Source organism: Melanerpes formicivorus, unplaced genomic scaffold (genome assembly GCF_026170545.1).
Source record: "Melanerpes formicivorus ecotype bairdi unplaced genomic scaffold, bMelFor1.0.p_v2 SCAF_928, whole genome shotgun sequence".
Classification (NCBI taxonomy): domain Eukaryota; kingdom Metazoa; phylum Chordata; class Aves; order Piciformes; family Picidae; genus Melanerpes; species Melanerpes formicivorus.
The window spans coordinates 49,667-69,374 of NW_027143280.1; the positions used below are offsets into that span (position 1 = coordinate 49,667).

Here is a 19,708-nt window from a genome sequence, read left to right on the forward strand (position 1 = left end):
TAGGCCACACCTTGAGGACTGTGTCCAGTTCTGGGCCCCTCAGTTTAGGAAACATGTTGACATGCTCGAGCATGTCCAGAGAAGGGCAACAAAGCTGGGGAGGGGCCTCAAGCACAAGCCCTATGAGGAGAGGCTGAGGGAGCTGGGGTTTCTTAGCCTGGAGAAGAGAATGTTCAGGGGAAACCTTATTGCTGTCTACAACTACCTGAAGGGAGGTTGTGGACAGGTGGAGGTTGGTCTCTTCTCTCAGGCAACTAGCACCAGAACAAGAGGACACAGTCTCAAGGTGCACCAGGGGAGGTTTAGGCTGGATGTTAGGAAGAAGTTCTTCACAGAAAGAGAGATTGGTCATTGGAATGGGCTGCCCATGGAGGTGGTGGAGTCACTATCACTGGAAGTGGTTAAAAAGACTGGATGCGGCACTTAGTGCCATGGTTTAGTTGATTAGATGGTGTTAGGTGGTAGGTTGGACTTGATGATCTCAAAGGTCTTTTCCAACCTGGTTAATTCTGTATTCTGTATATTTCATCCTCAGAGAGAATTCTGGAGAAACAATATTGTGACTAATTAGTTATTTTCTATAAAGTCTCTCTGTAGAAGATTTCATCTAACTGCCGCCATTTTGGCAGGGTTCCTGTCGAGTCTCCCCCTAGTGGACATATGGCAGATTGTCTTTCCCAGTGTTATTTCCCCGGTTTGCTTAATACTGTTTAAATTTTATCATTGCCCATATACTTTACATATCCATTGTAAATATATTACAGCCATACACCAAACTCATTACTAAGTTTTTTTGGCCATTTTTCATATTAATAAATACTAATCCATATTTTATTGATATATGTGCTTTATTAATATTTCATAATTAATATACATAACACTACTTCAAATACTGTGTTCAGTTTTGGGCCCCTCACTTCAAGAAGGTTGTTAGGGTGCTGGAGCATGCCTAAACAAGGAGGACAAAGCTGGTGAATGGTCTAGAGCACAATTCTTATGAGAAGCAGCTGAGGGAACTGGATTTGTTCAGTTTGGAGGAAAGGAAAAGGCTGAGGGGAGAGCATATCACACTCTACATCTACCTGAGAGGAGGTTGTAGTAAGGTGCAGCTTTGCCTCTTCTTCCAAGCAGCAATCAATAGCACAAAAGAAAATGGCCTCAAGTGGTGCCCCGGGAGGTTTAGATTCAACATTAGGAAAAATTCCTTCACTGAAAGAAAGGGTTATCAAGCCCTGGAGCAAGCTGCCAAGGGAAACAGATCATCCCTGAAGGTATTTAAAAGATGTAGATGTAGTGGTCAGGGACATGTAGACTTGATAGCACAAGGTTAGCAGACTTGCTGATCTGAAAGGTCTATTCCAATCAACACAATTCTATGATTCTTACTGAAATTGCTCCTTCTTTTTACAAAACACATTTGTGCTGTGTGAAATGAAATGTGGGACTGCAGCTCTACTCAAATTAGTCAAAGTCTATATTTAATTCCAGGGTGCAGTCACATTTCCTATAATTATATATTTTTAAAGATACCACTGAGACTTTTCACTGTAAATTATTATTTCTATATGACACATAGCAAAAGAAATGCTCATATAGTCTTATATATATTGAACAAAAAAATTTGTGGAGCAAAGGAGGCACAACATGGTCCTGGTAAGGGGTTTGGAACACAAGCCCTATGAGGAGAGGCTGAGGGAGCTGGGGTTGCTTAGCCTGGAGAAGAGGAGACTCAGGGGTGACCTCATTGCTCTCTACAACTACCTGAAGGGAGGTTGTAGCCAGGTGGATGTTGGTCTCTTCTCCCAGGCAGCCAGTACCAGAACAAGAGGACACAGTCTCAGGCTGCACCAGGGGAGGTTTAGGTTGGATGTTAGGAAGAAGTTCTCTACAGAGAGAGTGATTGGCCCTTGGAATGTGCTGCACATGGAGGTGGTGGAGTCACCATCATTGGAGGTGTTCAGGAGGAGACTTGATGGGGTGCTTGGTTGCATGGTTTAGTTGTTTAGGTGGGTTGGATTGGTTGATGGGTTGGACACGATGATCTTGAAGGTCTCTTCCAACTTTTTTTTTTTTATTATTACTATTATTATTATTATTATTATTATTATTATTATTATTATTATTATTATTATTATTATTATTATTATTTATTATTATCCCTGCCTCGGCAAATAGTACAGTAACATATGCAACATGTAATATCTTTACCAAGAGAAATGATGAAGTTTCAAGGCATAAGTATCATAGAGAACAATGATTGTGTCACCCCTGATAACAGCAGGTAATCTGAGCTCAATTTGCATCCTCAGGTAGTTCAGTAAACAAAGAAAAGCCAAAATAGAGAGGCTGTACACCTCAACAAGCAGAGATGAAAAGCATTGCCAGCTGAGGATAGCTGCTCATGGAAGAAAAAGATAAGGAAAACTCAAAGGATTAGACTAACTTGTGAATATGAAACAGAACTGAGAAGGAGGTTTGATGCCCTAGAGAATAAAAGTAAAATATAAGGGCAGCAAGAAGGAAGGAAATGGATGCTAGCTCTGAAATATGATGAGAATGTCAGGCACTAGAAACTGAAGGCAAATCAAGTCAGCACACTGAACCACAGAAATAAAACAGAAGGGATATTCAAATAGAATTAAAAATGGCACACAGAAGGGAGTGCTGACGATTCACAGCACCACATGGAAAGGCAGGTCTGTGCAAGCACAGCCTCCTTGTTACAGACTGTTAGCCTAGTCATGGAAGGGAATCAGAAAGCCAGTATGGAACCACATCTGTTTGGTGCAATTGGCAGGTAAATCTGCAACTGAGAAGCACAACAAGGAACCTGGAAAACAATTATGAATGCCCCAAACCAGTACTGATCATTTCCTACTGAAAATAAATAAATGAATAAATAAATAAAAATCAAGGACAGGCTGCTTCAGGTAATACTTGCAAACAAGTAGACATTTGTATGAACTTCAGGCACATAAGTCCCTGGAGAGGGAATAAAAGCCTAATAAGAGAATAAACTAACCAGTAGTTAAAAGATGAGTGGTATAACTAACTTAGAATAGAATAGAATAGAATAGAATAGAATAGAATAGAATAGAATAGAATAGAATAGAATAGAATAGAATAGAATAGACCAGGTTGGAAAAATGCTTAACTGTTGAGATGTATTTACTGAAGGAAGTAATTTTTCAAGAGAGAAATTTTACTTGAATGCCCAAGGAAATAACTACCTGAGATTAAAGCCAACACAACTGGTAAGAACAGTTTTAAACTGCAAAATGATACATCTCAAAGCAAGACAAAATGTAAGGTAAATGATAATTCAGAGACAGATTTTAAAAAAACTGTGGTAAATAAAAAGTATTAAGACTGTGAACAGCAATCAGGTAACAGAAAATGGCATTCCTGAGTCAGCTCTACAAAAGCATCAAAGAAACAATTCCCATCTGCAAAGGACTCTCAGGATCATTCTCAGCACAATGGAAGATCTTTAAATACACTTATAGGATGTGAAAATGAATGTCAAGGAGGAAACAGAAGCTTGATAACACAGACTTCAGAAATGGAGTATAGATACAGAAGGACTGATACCATCAAGGAATGATGGCATTGAGAGCAGTAGGATATTTAACAGGCTATAAAGTATTTTTAAGTAAAGCACAGGCTTAACAGAAGTTCAGTTTTTAAAAGATAAAACAGTTTCTGCTGGAATTAAGGTGAAAGTTTGTAAAAGATCCATAATTATATATAAATATGGATAAAGATCTCTGTAACATCATTGGAAAGAGAAATACTGTTAGCTGTTGTGACATTATCTATCCTGACAGGAGATAAACCTCCTGACAAAGATCAGGACTAACTATAGACTGTAATATGACAACAGTTAATGATGTGGGTGGAGGCAACCCATTTTTGGATGCTACAGCCAACAAACCTGTGGCACATATAGCCAAAGCTAACAAAAATTTATATTATTTAAATTGGATTTTGTCATGTACAATGACATCTTTAAATCAAAGTAGTAGAATAACCAGGAATCTGTACTCCAGACATTGGGAGAAGGCACTAGATATGATTGAATTAAGAATCGTCACTAAGTAGGCTACTAGCTACAAGCAATGAGCCAATAATTGCAGCACAGATTGTCAGGGTCATCTAACCTCAACAACACCATGGAAATTGAATGGGACGTGCCAATTTTTTTTCCTGGCACAGTACACCAAAGCAAACCTTCCCCACCCACTCCCCAAAACAAAAAGGCAGATCATGACTTGGTGAGTTTGAACAAAGACCAGTGACAGATGAAACTGGGCCAGAAGGTGAATTAGTGCTTTGATGGCTGTTAAAATCAGCGTGGTTATCAGCATCAATACAGAACAGAAATTATCACAAATACAGTTAAAGTACCAAAAATTCAAAGCGCTCTTGACTGGGAAAGAGTAAAACTTCTTCACAGCAATGTCAACAGATAAATAAGGAGGAGACCACAGTCTCCCCCTTTGTTTCTTCATCAGGGGAGAGTGTTGTTGAAATGCAGGGAAAAGCCTTTTTGAAAAGGTTGAGCTTTGACTTGCAACAGTTTCTCAGGTCCTTGCATTGGCATGAAGAACTTTAATGTGAGTCAGGTCAGGATATGATCTCACGTTTTTCCTACCAGCTTACTTTTCCATCAGGTTGCTACAGAGCCCCACTTCGCACTACACTACATGAAAACTTTTGCCAGGACAAGGATGGGACAGAAATGCATGCAAGAGAAGGCTGAGGTGGAACAAACAAGGCAACATCTAGCATCAGCAGCATGTACTTAGTCGTCTAAGAGTTATTATCACTCTAAGGCACCATGACACTGTTCACAATCAGATTATCAGATTCCTGTGTCAGTAATTACTCTATTAATTGCTATTTAATCTTTAGTTCATGAAATAAAAAAAAAAATTCCTAGATTCTTATCGTGCACAAAGTAGTTTTGTACTGCCAAAGACAAAAAAGCAATTTCAGCACTTCTCTAAAAGCACAAGGAGTCATTGCAGAACAGCAGGATATGCTTGGCTCAAAAATGCTTATTCCCCAACACTCTGCAGATAACAGAATCATCTCTGGGAGACCTTACCAACGAGTATGTGCAACTACAGCCTGCTGACCAAATAAACCATCTTCTAATGCTGAATCCATTGGCATCAGGACTGAGATGCCAATAGCATCCTGGCCTGCATCAGAAATAGCGTGGCCAGCAGGAGCAGGGAAATCATTGTGCCCCTGTACTCAGCACTGGTTAGGCCACACCTTGACTACTGTGTCCAGTTCTGGGCTCCCCAATCTAAGATATTGAGACACTTGAACTTGCCCAGAGAAGGGCAACAAGGCTGGGGAGAGACCTCAGGAACAAGCCCCATGAGGAGAGGCTGAGGGAGCTGGGATTGTTTAACCTGGAGAAGAGGAGGCTCAGGGGAGACCTTGTTGCTGTCTACAACTTCCGGAAAGTAGGTCGGTGGGGGTTGGTCTCTTCCCCCATGTAACCAGTGGCAGAATAAGAGGCCACAGACTCAAGCTGTGCAGGAGGAGGTTTAGGCTTGATCTTAGAAGGAAGTTCTTCACAGAAAGAGAGATTGCCCCACCTGGAGTACTGCATCCAGTTCTGGAGCCCCTATTACAAGAGGGATATGGATGTGCCGAAACATGTACAGAGAAGGGCCGTGAGGATTATCTCATGCTGGAGCACCTCTCCTATGAGGACAGACTGAAGGAGTTGGGGCTGTTCAGTCTGCAGAAGAGAAGGCTCCGAGGTGACCTAATTGTGGCCTTCCAGTATCTGAAGGGGGCCTACAGGAAGGCTGGGGAGGGACTTCTAAGGATCTCAGATAGTCATAGGACTAGGGGGAATGGAATGAAGCTGGAGGTGGGGAGATTCAGGCTGGATGTGAGGAGGAGGTTCTTCACCATGAGAGTGGTGAAGCCCTGGAATGGGTTGTCCAGGGAGGTGGTTGAGGCCCCGTCCCTGGAGGTGTTTAAGCCCAGGCTGGATGAGGCTCTGGCCAGCCTGATCTAGTGTGAGGAATCCCTGTCCATTGCTGGGAGATTGGAACTAGATGATCCTTGTGGTCCCTTCCAACCCTGACTGATTCTGGAATGGGCTGCTCAGGGAGGTGTTTAAGAAGAGACTAGATGAGGCAGTTATGTAGCAATATGCAACTGCTGTATTCCTACAGCACCTCAGTATTAGCCTTATGTGTGTATTTAAGGAATTATGTACCCTTATCAATGCAACTTTATTATACAAAAGGATCTTAGTTGCATGCATATGTGTATACATAAAATGCATATATGTGCTATGTATCTATACATCTCTGCACAGGGGTCTTTAGATCATAGATATACTTTTATATATATATACATATATAAATACTTATAAGTATATATATATATAAAAGTATATATATACTGATATATACTTATAAGTATACTTATAAGTAGAGAAGAGAAGAGAAGAGAAGAGAAGAGAAGAGAAGAGAAGAGAAGAGAAGAGAAGAGAAGAGAAGAGAAGAGAAGAGAAGAGAAGAGAAGAGAAGAGAAGAGAAGAGAAGAGAAGAGAAGAGAAGAGAAGAGAAGAGAAGAGAAGAGAAGAGAAGAGAAGAGAAGAATAGACCAGGTTGGGAAAGACCTTTGAGAGCTATCACCCAACACTATCTAATGAACTAAACCATGGCACCAAGCAGCCCATCCAGGCTCTTCTTAAACACCTCCAGCTTGAGACTGTGTCCTCTTGTTCTGGTGCTGGTTGCCTGAGAGAAGAGATCAACCCCCATCTGGCTACAACCTCCCTTCAGGTAGTTGCAGACAGAAATAAGGCCTCCTCTCCAGGCTAAGCAACCCCAGCTCCCTCAGCCTCTCCTCATAGGCCTGTGCTCCAGACCTCTCACCAGCTTTGTCGCCCTTCTCTGCTTGAGTTTACTGAAGAGTGCTTCCCTAAAAGCCGCAGTTGTTTTGCCAGTAGTCCTTCTAGACTACTGTCATGATCCAGTTATCCTGTTCCAACTCTGGCCAGCAGCAGGGGGTCATGCTAAAATTCAAATAATTCCTTTGGAATAAATAAAGGCAAACTGACACCAAAGGGCTGATGAATTGAATTTATTAGATTGGACCAGAGCAGAGGGAAAATGGGAAGGAAAAATAGAGAGAAAATTAGAGAGAGAGAAAGAGAGGAAGAGTGACAGAGTTAAATAGCAAAGGAAAAGCCATCACCATTCCCTGATATAGCTCATAGTTCTTGGTGGCAGGTGCACACTTCAAAAAGGAGGGCCCTCCACAGAAGCAGCAGAAACAGAGCAGTTTGGGTGATGCAGAGCTGGTGGAGTGGCACCAAGTGGAGCCCTTGGGCACACTGCTCACACAAGGTCACCCAGAATTTGCCATTCCTCCATCTCCTCCTGTGGGGCAGGGGCAGTGCCTCCAGAGCTGTGGAGAGTGCAGTGTGCATATTGGCCTTTCAATGGCACTGTAGCAGTGCCATGCCACACTAAAATAATAAAGGAATTGGGAATCCACAGCTACCACTTCCTGATCACTGTTATCTATATCTTATTTTCTGCCTGAACAGTCTAAATTCACTGCCAAAAAAAAAAAAAATCTAAAATACTTTCCTTTCTACATTTTTTCCCCACAGTTCGTATCAAAATCATCACAAGTGCATTTTAAGGACCTGTTAAATAATCTGTGTCTTGCTATATTCCTTTCATAAAAGAAATTCAGATAGTTAAATTCTTCTATTATCACTAATTCCCGTACTATGGGTGATTTGATTCTACATATCATTAATGAAAATCCCCATCCAGTTGATCATTCTGATTTGGTGGTTTGTCATGAACTCCAGTTCTTATAGCTGTCTTGGCTTTTTCTCTCTCACCTCACCACTGAGAAAACCTGAGTAGGCTTTACTCCCCTCTTCATTCTGCATCTCAGAATATGAGAATGCATCTTTTTTATATTTGGATTCCTTCTCCCCAGACAAAATTCCCTGTTAACTTCTCTGTTGTGTCACATCACCCCTCTTCTATTTTACAACCATAGTATATCATAGTATCAGTGAGGGTTGGAAGGGACCACAAGGATCATCTAGTTCCAACCCCCCTGCCATGGGCAGGGACACCTCACACTAGATCAGGCTGGCCAGAGCCTCATCCAGCCTGGGCTTAAACACCTCCAGGGACGGGGCCTCAACCACCTCCCTGGACAACCCATTCCAGGACTTCACCACTCTCATGGTGAGGAACTTCCCCCTCATGTCCAGCTTGAATCTCCCCACCTCCAGCTTCATTCCATTCTCCCTAGTCCTATCACTACTGGATATCCTGAGAAGTCCCTCCCCAGCCTTCCAGTAGGCCCCCTTCAGATACTGGAAGGCCACAATTAGGTCACCTCAGAGCCTTCTCTTCTGCAGACTGAACAGCCCCAACTCTTTCAGTCTGTCCTCATAGGAGAGGTGGTCCCGCATGAGATAATCCTCATGGCCTTTCTCTGGACACCTTCCAGCATGTCCATATCCCTCTTGTAATAGGGGCTCCAGAATTGAATGCAATACTCCAGGTGGGGTCTCACCAGAGCTGAGTAGAGGGGGAGAATCACCTCCCTCAACCTGCTGGCCACGCTTCTCTTGATGCAGCCCAGGATGTGATCGGCTTTCTGGGCTGCAAGTGCACACTGGAGGCTTATGTTGAGTTTCTCATCCACCAGAACCCCCAACCCTTTTTCTTCAGGGTTGCTCTCAAACCAGCCCCTGCCCGGCCTGTATTAGTACCTGGGATTGCCTCGACCCAGATGCAGGACCCTGCACTTGGTCTTGTTGAACCTCATGAGGTTGGCTTGTGCCCACCTCTCCAGCCTGATTGTGTATTAAGACTTCACATTTCCTTCCGCTTATTCCCTCCTACAATGGTCATAAGAGAAGTGCATCAGACTAAGCTTAGGGGAATTCATGTCTTACCAACCTGACAGCCTTTTATGAGGACATAACCAGGTGGATAGATGATGGTAGAGCAGTGGATGTGGTTTATCTGGATTTCAGTAAAGCATTTGACACTGTCTCCCACAGCATCCTTGCAGCTAAACTGGGGCAGTATGGTCTGGATGATCAGGTAGTGAGGTGGATGTGAACTGGTTGAAGCAAAGAAGTCAGAGAGTTGTGGTCAATGGGAAAGAGTCTAGCTGGATTCCTGTAACTAGCAGAGTCCCTCAGGGGTCAGTACGGGGGGCAGTGCTGCTCAATGTATTCATCAACAACCTGGATGAGGGAACAGAGAGCACTGTCAGCAGGTTTGCTGATGACACTGAGCTGGGCAGAGTGGCTGACACACCAGAGGGTTTTGATGCCATTCAGCAAGACTTAGGCTAGAGATATGGGCAGGGAGAAATGTAATGAAGTTCAACAAGGGCAAGTGTAGAGTCTCACACCTAGGAAAGAATAACCCCATGGATTAATATAGGTTGGGGACTGACCTGCTGGGGAGCAGGGAAGGAAAAAAGGACCTGGGGGTCCTAGTGGACAGGAGGTAGACCATGAATCAGCAATGTGCTCTTGTGGCCAAAAGGCCAATTGTATCCTGAGGTGGAGTAGAAGGGGTGTGGTCAGTAGTTTGAGAGAGGTTCTCCTCCCTCTCTACTCTGCCCTGGTGAGGTCACATCTGAAATATTGTGTCCAGGTCTGGGCCCCTCAGTTCAAGAAGGACCTCAGGGAACTGCTTGGGAGAGTCCAGCGCAGTGCCACAAAAATGATTAAGGGAGTGTAACATCTTCCTTATGAAGAGAGACTGAAGGAGCTGAGGCCTCTTCAGGACGCTAAGGGGTGACCTCATGAATGTTTATAGATGTGTAAAGGATGAGTGCCAAGAACTTGGAGCCAGGCTCTGCTCAGTAATGCCCAATGACAGGACAAGGGGCAATGGGTGGAAGTTGAGGCACAGGAAGTTCCATGAAAACAGGAGGAAGAAGTATTTCACTGTGAGGGTAACAAAGCACTGGAATAGGCGGCCCAGGGGGGTTGTGGAGTCTCCCTCTCTTGAGATATTCAAGACCTGCCTGGATGAGTTCCTGTGTGGCCGGGCATAGGTAATCCTGCTCTGGCAGGGGAGTTGGACTGGACAGTCTCTCGAGGTCCCTTCCAGCCCCTAACATTCTGTGATTCTGTGAATAACCTGTACCTCCTAGGTTTTGTCCTAGTTCAAGATTTTGATCAAGAATTTTTATCTTCCTTCTCTTTTACAGAAAAGCCTCTTCTTACTAGGTTAGTGAACTGGTAAGTTCAACAGTAACAACACAAATTTCCATTTTTCTTTAGGAGTGCTCTAACCGACGGTCACAAAATTGTTCATTCTGTATCCATAACCTTATGTTCATGATACTTGTATCTGTGTGAATCTTAAATTGTATCAGGTCTGGGATCCAAAGAGACAACACATGCACCAAACAGTCACGGGGACCTGAGACTGCTGGAGAAAGCAGTCATATATTCCTTCTTCCTAGGGATAGCAGTGGTGAATCTCACTACCTGTATCACAGTATCACACAGTATCACCAAGGCTGGAAGACACCTCAAGGATCATCGAGTCCAACCTGTCACCACAGACCTCATGACTAGACCATGGCACCAAGTGCCACATCCAATCCCCTCTTGAACACTTACAGAGACGGTGACTCCACCACCTCCCTGGGCAGCCCATTCCAATGATGAATGACTCTTTCAGTGAAGGACTTTCTCCTCACCTTGAGCCTAAACTTCCCTGGTGCAGCTTGAGACTGTGTCCTCTTGTTCTGGTGCTGGTTGCTAGAGAGAAGAGACCAACCCCTTCCTGGCTACAACCACCTTTCAGGTAGTTGTAGAGAGCAATGAGCAATGTATATTTACTGCAAGCCATGAAAAGCAAACTCAGCACCAATCTCCTTCAAGAAAAACTTGGGAATCAACCTTTTCCCGTTGTCTACTGCAGCTTAGATTCAGCAGTGCCACGTCTCTGATCACAGCATCATCACTGCAGATTTTCCAGCTGGTCAAGCATCAGACTGTCAGGATTGTTGACTCTAAGGAGCCAAATCCACAGTGTCTTAGTCATAGAAAATCCTCATACTTCTAAAAAGTTAAACTACTCCCTACACTTACTTTATAGTGGCACATTTAATTCTCTTTATGAAAAGCTCAGATTTGCTCTATAAGCCATTGATCTTGTTACCCTTTTTTGTTTGTTTCAAGACAATCCAAGTCCATGCATGCAAGAATCCGTTTTAAATCCCAAGGAGGCCAACACAGATGGTTTTAACCATGTCAGTGCCAAGTCACATTCAAATGGATTTCCTTCTCCATGCACAAAAGCAGCTATTTTTAAAAACTGCAAAACTGCACACATCTGGGAGTGCTCAGAGCACTAGTAATCCTTATATAGCATACATTGTCATCACTAGTAGAGATTCCCCCTTCCTTGACTGTAGAATCAGAGAACACAACTTCTTTTTGAAGCAGCTCTGATTTATTTGGGCTTAATTTCAGATTTTTGGCCATATACTTATCACAGATTGTCAGTAGTATTCCAGATTGAGAAGTTTCTACTATGCAACACAAGGTCATCATGCTGTACTATAAATACAGAGACACATATGCCACACTGTAGGCTTTTTTATCTTACTTCTCTCAGTTCTTGCTAAATAAGTAAACTACAAATAAGAATCAGGGATAGTGAACACCCATGCTTCTTGATACATTTCTTCAATAATCTCCAACAACTCCCTCTGCTCTGATGGAGGTACTTGGTCAGATGGCTACTGAATGTTTCAGTGTTCAGAAAATACCTTATGCTATTCCCATCTGCTACATGTATCTTGGCTTTTTGTTCCCTTAAAAAGTTCTACCAATGTCCTGGAGTTTCTCATTCCTCTTCATACTTTTTTTCTACTTGAACTTTAGCCAGATCCACAGTTTCATGCCATGCAGCAACCCTCCCCTTTATGAGTATTTGCTGTTTGTGAGAGTTATCTGCAAAACTGTCAGGGAGCTGTTTCTATTACAAGGAATCCTGCTAATTTCATACCATTAAGAAAGTTTCAAGACAAGACTCAACAAATCCCTCCTTACATCTAGCTGCCATTATGGTTTCTATCCCTGAAGCCAGGAAACTTTGTTCACTGAAAAAAAAAACCAACTGTGAAAGCATATTGCTTTCAAGCAATTTGCCTCACCTAGCTCACATCTGTCTGAGGAATTACTATGGATGAAATTTTAGGATTTTTCCCTGCCACTTATTAAGCAATTATTTATCATACTGGAATCCACCTACTATTTCAACCCTGATTTTTTGCTTTCCAGCTTTATTCAAAATTCAGAGGTCAAATCTGTAGGATCAGTTATCCCAGTTTTGGATAAATGAATGCTTATCAACCAAAGCCTAATCGAGTTTAGCCACTTAGAAGAGTTTATATTTCGTCAGGGAGTAGCAAGGGCCAGCTGCTCCCTAAAGGAAAGCAAAGCCCAAGGTAAGGATGACCCAGTGAGGTCAGTGTCAAGGCACAACAAAGCACAGTCACTCAACATCTGAACACATTGCACAGAACAGGATACTTACTGGTAACAGGGGCCTCTGGCAATTCAAAGGCAAAGTGATGAACTAGGTACAGAGTCTATGCAGGCACTCCAGCCAGGAGCAGTAGGAGGCAGGATTGGAGATAAGGTTACAATGCAAATCCAACATCCAAAGTCAGTCCAGAAAACAAAGACAAGATAGAATATTATTACTAAAATACACCTAAAGGCATCTATTCAGGAGACAAGCTACCTACAAGACAGGTCTGAGGTCCCTCCAGGTTTTAGAGGCACATCTATAACATAACCTGAACTCCTAAGCCTGAGATAAAATGGGGTTTCTGGATTCACAGGCAGAGGTGTGGGCAGAGGCCTCAGGTGAGGCTGGTTAGAACTATTAAGGTATATTGGTGGTCTCAAAACCTTGAAATTTCATAGTTCCTAATTTTTTTTTTTCACTTTTATCACATCTACTAACAGTTTTCCTTACCCAGAGTTACTATCCCAGTGCACTTCACAGCCAAACCTGTTTTATTGCTCTCCAACCACCCAGACCTAGAACTAACATTTTAGGATCACCATTGCAGTTTTATGCACTGCTTCTATTTTATATCCATCCTTTCTCCATCAATGGAATGGCTTACATATCTAACACCTGTGACTATTAACTCTATCTAAATTCATAGGTATGTTCTTGAGTCCAGGTCATTTTGGGTTTGTTTTGTTTTCCAGTGAACAATCAAATAACTGAGTCTGAGGGGTTTCCCTTAATTTTTCATTACTACTAAAATATTGCCAATAGCTCTTGGACACATTTTTCTTGGGCCCCATTTGTAAGGGCACCTCACAGACCTTTACAAGATCTGGGCAGCCTAGCTGTGACTGTCATTCAAGCAGGGCTTGGCTAAGCAAGCTGTTTGCTAGAAAAACACTCAATTCCTCTAGCTCCAGTCTTTGATCACTTTGGAAGATGGCATACTTAGACAAATTAACTACAACGGTTTTCCTCAGCCTTCTACCAGACGGAACTTTTCATGGGCTTCAAACCGAGTAACACACATATTGCAGATGTCTGTTACAAGTCAAGCACAGCAGCTGCCCAGTCCCACATCCTAACAACTATTTTTTTCTAAGGCACTCTTGCTTTGTGGTGTGATTTGGTCACTCTCAGAGTTCACACTGAAACACACTGAAGTGGCAATAGATTTACCATTTACTACCACAATTTGTTCTGCATTGGTGCCACAGGAATAAGATCACTGGTTTGCTCCTTGGAAACCAGATCCCATTTCAAGCCCTTGTGCAGGATCTTCTCACTAAGGAGTGTTCTGACATTTCTCTGTCTGTAAGTTGGCACTATTAAAAGTCCCAAGATGATGGCCTCACAATACCTTTCTTTAATTAGGAATAAATATATAAAGTTAAATTGCATTAACTGATTTATCACAGGCCCAAGTCTCTTACAGACCTTTGCTGTAAACAGCTATGCTAAAGTAAATTTTTGATTTATGACAATTGCCCTATATTTTCTTCACTCCTTTCTCTGCCTCACTCTTCCTCAATTCACCAAACTTCACTATCCCATTCAGCTTCTCAAATAGAGCTTTGGCTTGCACTTAAGACTCAGGTTTAGGTGTGCTACTGCCTAAGAATTTAAGTCATCCCTTATTCCTCGTACATTCATGTTTGTCATCAAAAGCATTGCTAAAGTTCTGCCTGACTCACAACAATAGATTAGTAATAAATAAAGACAGAAATCATAGAATCATAGAATTGTTAGGCTTGGAAGGGACCTTGAGTTCCAACACCCCTGCCATGGGCAGGGACACCTCACACTAGAGCAGGCTGCTCACAGCCACATCCAGCCTGGCTGCAGAAACCTCCAGGCATGAGGCTTCTACCACCTCCCTGGGCAAACTGTTCCAGTGTCTCACCACCCTCACAGGGAAGAATTTCTTCCTAAAATCCAATCTGAATCTACCCATTTCTAGTTTTGTTACATTCCCCCTAGTCCTGTCATTACTTGACACCCTAAGAAGCCCCTCCCCAGCTTTCTTGTAGGCCCCCCTCAGATACTGGAAGGCCACAATAAGGTCTTCTCAGAACCTTCTCTTCTCCAGACTGAATAATCCCAACTCTCTCAGTCTGTTCTCATAGGAGAGGAGTTCCAGCCCTCTGATCATCCTTGTGGCCCCTCTCTGGACATGTTCCAGCATGTCCAGATGATTCCTGCAATAGTGGCTCAAAACTGGATGCAGTACTCTAGGTGGTGTCTCACCAGAGTGAAGTAGAGGGGGAGAATCACCTGCCTCAACATGCTGGCTATTCTTCTCTTGATATATCCCAGGATCTGGTTGGCTTTCTGGGCTGCAAGTGCTCACTGCTGGCTCATGTTGAGCTTCTCATCCACCAGCACCCCCAAGCGCTTTCCTTCAGGGTTGCTCTCAAGCCAGCCCCTGCCCAGCCTATACCAGTAGTTCGGATTGCCCTGACCCAGATGCAGGACCTCACACTTTGTCATGTTGAACTTCATGAGGTTGTCACGGGCCTACCTCTCCATCTCGTCAAGGTCTCTCTGGATGGATCCCTTCCCTCCAGTGTGTCTGCATAGTGTCTTCAGCAAACTTGCTGAGAGCACACTCAATGCCACTGTCGATGTCACCAACAAAGGTGCTAAACAAGGCTGGTCCCAGTACTGAGGGAAATCAACAGCAATCACATAACTTATGTCACATAGCTGTGAATCTGTTCATGAGGCCTAAACTAACATTTTAATGTTAGTTTCCACAATCAATGTTCATAGTACACCACACTCAAAAGTGAAAAGCCAAGCTGTACTTGCACCTCCTGGGTGTCACTGTCCCAAGCAACTCATACCTTTATTATGTTCTTTTCCACAGGTGTCAGGGAATCTTCATGTTTTCTCTCTTCAAAACAAACCTCCAGTATAAGTCCATTAAAAAAAAAAAAAAAAAAAAAGAAGAAATAAAGAAAAAATCTGTTATCTTCTCAGTGCTACAAACCTCGTCATTAGTACTGGCTCGCAGCCATAATTTAAGGCTCAAGATCTTTACTCAGGGATTTATTTACTTTACTCCTACAAAGACAGTCAGTTTCTTACACCAGTAAAACCAGGAGATGCTTGTCCAAAGGGGCAGCCCCAACAGGTGCAGACCGAAAAAGAAGTAGTCAAGGATGCAAACATTTGGATTTGCTGCTAGTGCAAGGCAGACACTGAAGGGGCTGTGCCCAGTCTAGGTGCAGGAGTGACACTGGGGAGTTCGGGGCTGCCTTCACCTCACCTTTGCCAATCCAGGCGGTCCCCTCTCGCCAGCCCTCATCTTCCCCACCTCTTGGGTGAGGGGGGCACAAGGTTACCACACTCTCCACACCCGCCCCTCTCTACATCCCGCGCCGCACACCCCTTCTTACCCCGGGCCCAGCTGGAGGCAGGCAGCGCCGGCCGGAGCCGCTCGAGACCTCGCTCCAGTCCCCGTGGCGGCCAGCGGAGGGCGCTCGCCTTGCAACGCGGGAAGGGGTGCAGGAGCCCGCGGGCATCCCCCGCCCGGGCTCGTCCGTCGGCGCGGTGGGAGACGAGGCGCGGCGGCGAAGGGGTCGAGGGAAGCGCCGTGTGCCCTCCACGGGGTTCGAGGGAGAGGAACTCGAGAACGGCTGCCCGTGGCTGCCCGCGGAGCAGAGAGCCGCCTGCCTCCGCCTCGATGCTCGACACTCGGCAGTGGCATGCAGATAGCGTTCCACACCCCCACACCCCCTTTTTTTTTTAACCTCCTGTTCCTGCGCCCCCCTTCGTCACCCCACCACCGCCACCCCCCAACTCCCTCCGCTTTTATTTTTTTTTTCTTTTCTTTTCTTTTTAACGAAAATACGGCTGTCGTTTATTTGGCAATTTAACAGCATATGATTTAAATCAATATAAAATTCAAATACTTTTGTGCCACCTGTTGGATTTTGCCACTAATTACACGTAACTGGAACCACACTTCTGCTCTGTTCAGTCTGGGAAGTCTTTCCAACAATGTAACTTATACCACTTTCTTCGCTGTTTAGAAATATTTTCTCTCTGAGCAAGCAGATAGAAGCCCCTTTTCTCCCTCATAAAAACCTAATCTATAAATTACAGATGGTGTTTCATAAAGGTGCGGTGTGATGCAGAGCTGGCATCAGTTCTTGTGATAATGTAGCAATCATTTGGAAAGTTGTTTTTTGTTTTTTTTTTAATTGGAGAAACTCCAGTCTGAAGGCCCGGGAGGTGAAAATGACTGATTCTAGGCACACAAAAGCATCAATGCACCTGACAGCATCTGTGAGCCAGGAATGGGAGGAGCACACCGGGACCTGTGCCTTCCTCACGCCTGTGAATGCACAAATCAGTACCAGTACTACTCCTCAGGCTATCAATCATGGGCAGTCACACAACAAAAACATGCCAAATGTTATACTGTTGAGACTCTCTCTCAAAAAAAAAAAAAAAAAAAAACCAAAACAAAATTTTCTTTAACCCTTCTTCAATAGCTGTCAAGTCATAATGTCAGGATGCGTTTTATTGTATAACTCAATTTCACTTCACATTACGGTGGTCAGAATTCTCTGTTATAGAGTGCTTTTTTTATTTTCTTTTTAGAGTGCATGAACTGCAAATAAAACCACACTCCTCTAAGAATCTGAAAATTAACCAATGGTTTCACTAGATAATGTCTTGTGTGTTACCAGGTGTCTTGTCATTCCATTACTGTTCTTTGAGATCAAGAGGTGTAGAAGCATGTACAGAAATGCAAGTGCGTGGAGTAACCTACTTCTTCATCAACTGTAACTACTAAAGTGAATACAGGTCTCCACGACACTGCTTTCATACAGTGACAGTTGAAGGGTCTATCTCTGCTGCTCAGGAAATGATGGGTGACTACCATGCCTTCAAGGGAGAGGAGAGGACACCAGGACCTAGAAGCATTCTTCCATGGAAACACCAGAAATAACTAGAGCCCCAACACTGCTTTAATTCGCTTCCATTTACATCTTCTTACATTATTTTTCCAGCACCAGTAATGTATAAAATTGAAGGTTGTCATTGTTTTCAGTTTTACATACAAACACAGCCATCTTCGTAGTACCTGTATTTCCACAGTGTATTCTACTTCTATGTTAAAATGCTAAAGTTTAAAACAAACAAACCATGAAGTACTGTTTAAGGAAAATATGTATGTGATTTCAAACCTGAGCTTTTTAACACAAAATGATTAAATGCGAAATTAAATTACAAAATTAATACATTGTCTCAGGAAAATAGTATGTACAATACAGTATTTCCATACTGACATCTGTTAGTCTGATTTGCAGAAGGCTTCAGGGATAAATATAGGTGAGCTATCTATTAGCAAACAGTCTCTTTAAACTGACTCCATCAACCCCAATTTTATCTACTTTGGATTTTGTGATAACCCCGCTCCAAAATCTTCCCTGGTTTTATGAGCACAATTTTTTTTGCACTGTTTAAACAGTCATAAATGACCACAAAACATACAAGATGACAGAAAAAAAAACCCACACCGAGTAAAATTAAAGCATCTACACAACAGTATTTTGCTCTTGGCCAAGTGCATAAGTGGCTTCACGAGATGCAAGTCAGTGCACATTACATATTACACATTGTCTGTTTAGACCACTCTGTGGGCAACATGAGCACGTCCCAGGGCCCCCAACACAATGGCTGTTTTTTTGTTCGGTTTCTAAAGACTCATAAATAGCATCTGAGAGTTTAGTTCCAATGTGGTAAAGGGAAATATAATGGCTCTGACTAAACTAAACCCCAATTATTTTAAAAATGCACAACTGACACATCTGGTTCCGTTCCCATCAACTTGCCTCTCATATGAATGATATTAATTATTTGTTGTAAATTTATTGCTACACATTCAAGCAAGCCAAACAGCAGGGAAAACAAAGTCTTACACCATTTGAGATCCTTCCTACAGGAGAAAAATAAATATCTAAAAAAACCCAGTTCCTATTTAGCCAATACTTTTATAAACAACTGCAAATCAGTTGATGAAATCTCTTGTGCAGTGGAATTTGAAATGTAAGGAGCCTTTCTAAGAAGGGAGGAGTTAGGGAAAACTTAGTTATTGCAAGCTAAAAGCCAAAGGGAAGTACATCAATTGAGGTGGAAAGAGTGATTTTTCTAGTCCTCTTTCTTAGCAAACCTGAGTAGAATAGAATAGAATAGAATAGAATAGAATAGAATAGAATAGAATAGAATAGAATAGAATAGAATAGAATAGAATAGAATGCTTACTTGATGCAGACAAGGTTAAGAGGAAAAGTTTTGTCTTGAAACCAATTTCTTGAATGAAGGTAGAACTATAAAAGATCTCATATGCTCACCCCCACAATAATATCAGAGACCCGCAGAAGTCATGACACATAAGATGTGGATGAAATCACAAGGAGTGCAAATATAAACATTCACTGTAGAAGCAGTTGGATTCCTGCCTGGGAGGGAGGAAGGCCTTCACTTGGTGGATGAGCTCTTTTCAATTTGAACTGCAGAATGAGGTAGCCCTTTCCAGTGATAGACATGCCTGGAGGCAAGCCCAGAGAAGGAAATCCTGCACAGAAATAAAGGAGGAGAAGAGAGAAAAGGAGGAAGACTGAAGGTTCTTCTTCAACCAGGAGAGCAATACAGTTTAATCTAGGAAGCCACCTTAGAAAACGTTGCCCTTAAGCTATTCTTCCTGTCAAAGAGCTTAACAGTACCTAGGTTGTGACTTTCATCACAAGGCATTCTTTTCAGTTCTTCCATGATTTTCATTGTGGTGCTATGATTTCTCTGTTTCTCATGCCTTTGTTTTACAGGCCACCTCAGAAGAGTCAAGTTCCTTTTTTAATTTTTTTCCCATTCCTCTACATTTCAAAAAGCCTATGGTTTTTTTCCTCTTCTCCCTTTCCATATACTCCTTCAGATTACTCAAGAAGCAAGAATTTTGTGAGCTACTCTGTGTGACATGTTGCTTAATCTATGTTCTTACTTAGTTCTGAAGCAGACGTGAAAATAGGTTATTTATGGGGGCATAGGTCAAAACATATAAACCTTATGTTTTCTTTGCAACAACAAGAGTTACATTTCTTTCTTTTCTG

At 42.8% G+C, this 19,708-nt stretch overlaps 1 protein-coding gene across 1 annotated transcript in view; it reads right to left on the reverse strand.

Annotated features, from left to right (window-relative positions):
• The window catches only part of LOC137460950 (uncharacterized), a 54,671-nt gene extending 36,997 nt beyond the window's left edge, over positions 1 to 17,674 (reverse strand). Inside the window, exons 1-4 of the mRNA XM_068170955.1 lie at positions 17,663 to 17,674; positions 15,989 to 16,285; positions 15,434 to 15,496; positions 12,600 to 12,654 (exon numbers count right to left, since the gene is read on the reverse strand). Coding sequence (XP_068027056.1) covers positions 12,600 to 12,654; positions 15,434 to 15,496; positions 15,989 to 16,285; positions 17,663 to 17,674 — 427 coding nt within the window. The remainder of the gene's footprint in view (positions 1 to 12,599; positions 12,655 to 15,433; positions 15,497 to 15,988; positions 16,286 to 17,662) is intronic.
• Between the last annotated feature and the right edge of the window lie 2,034 nt (positions 17,675 to 19,708).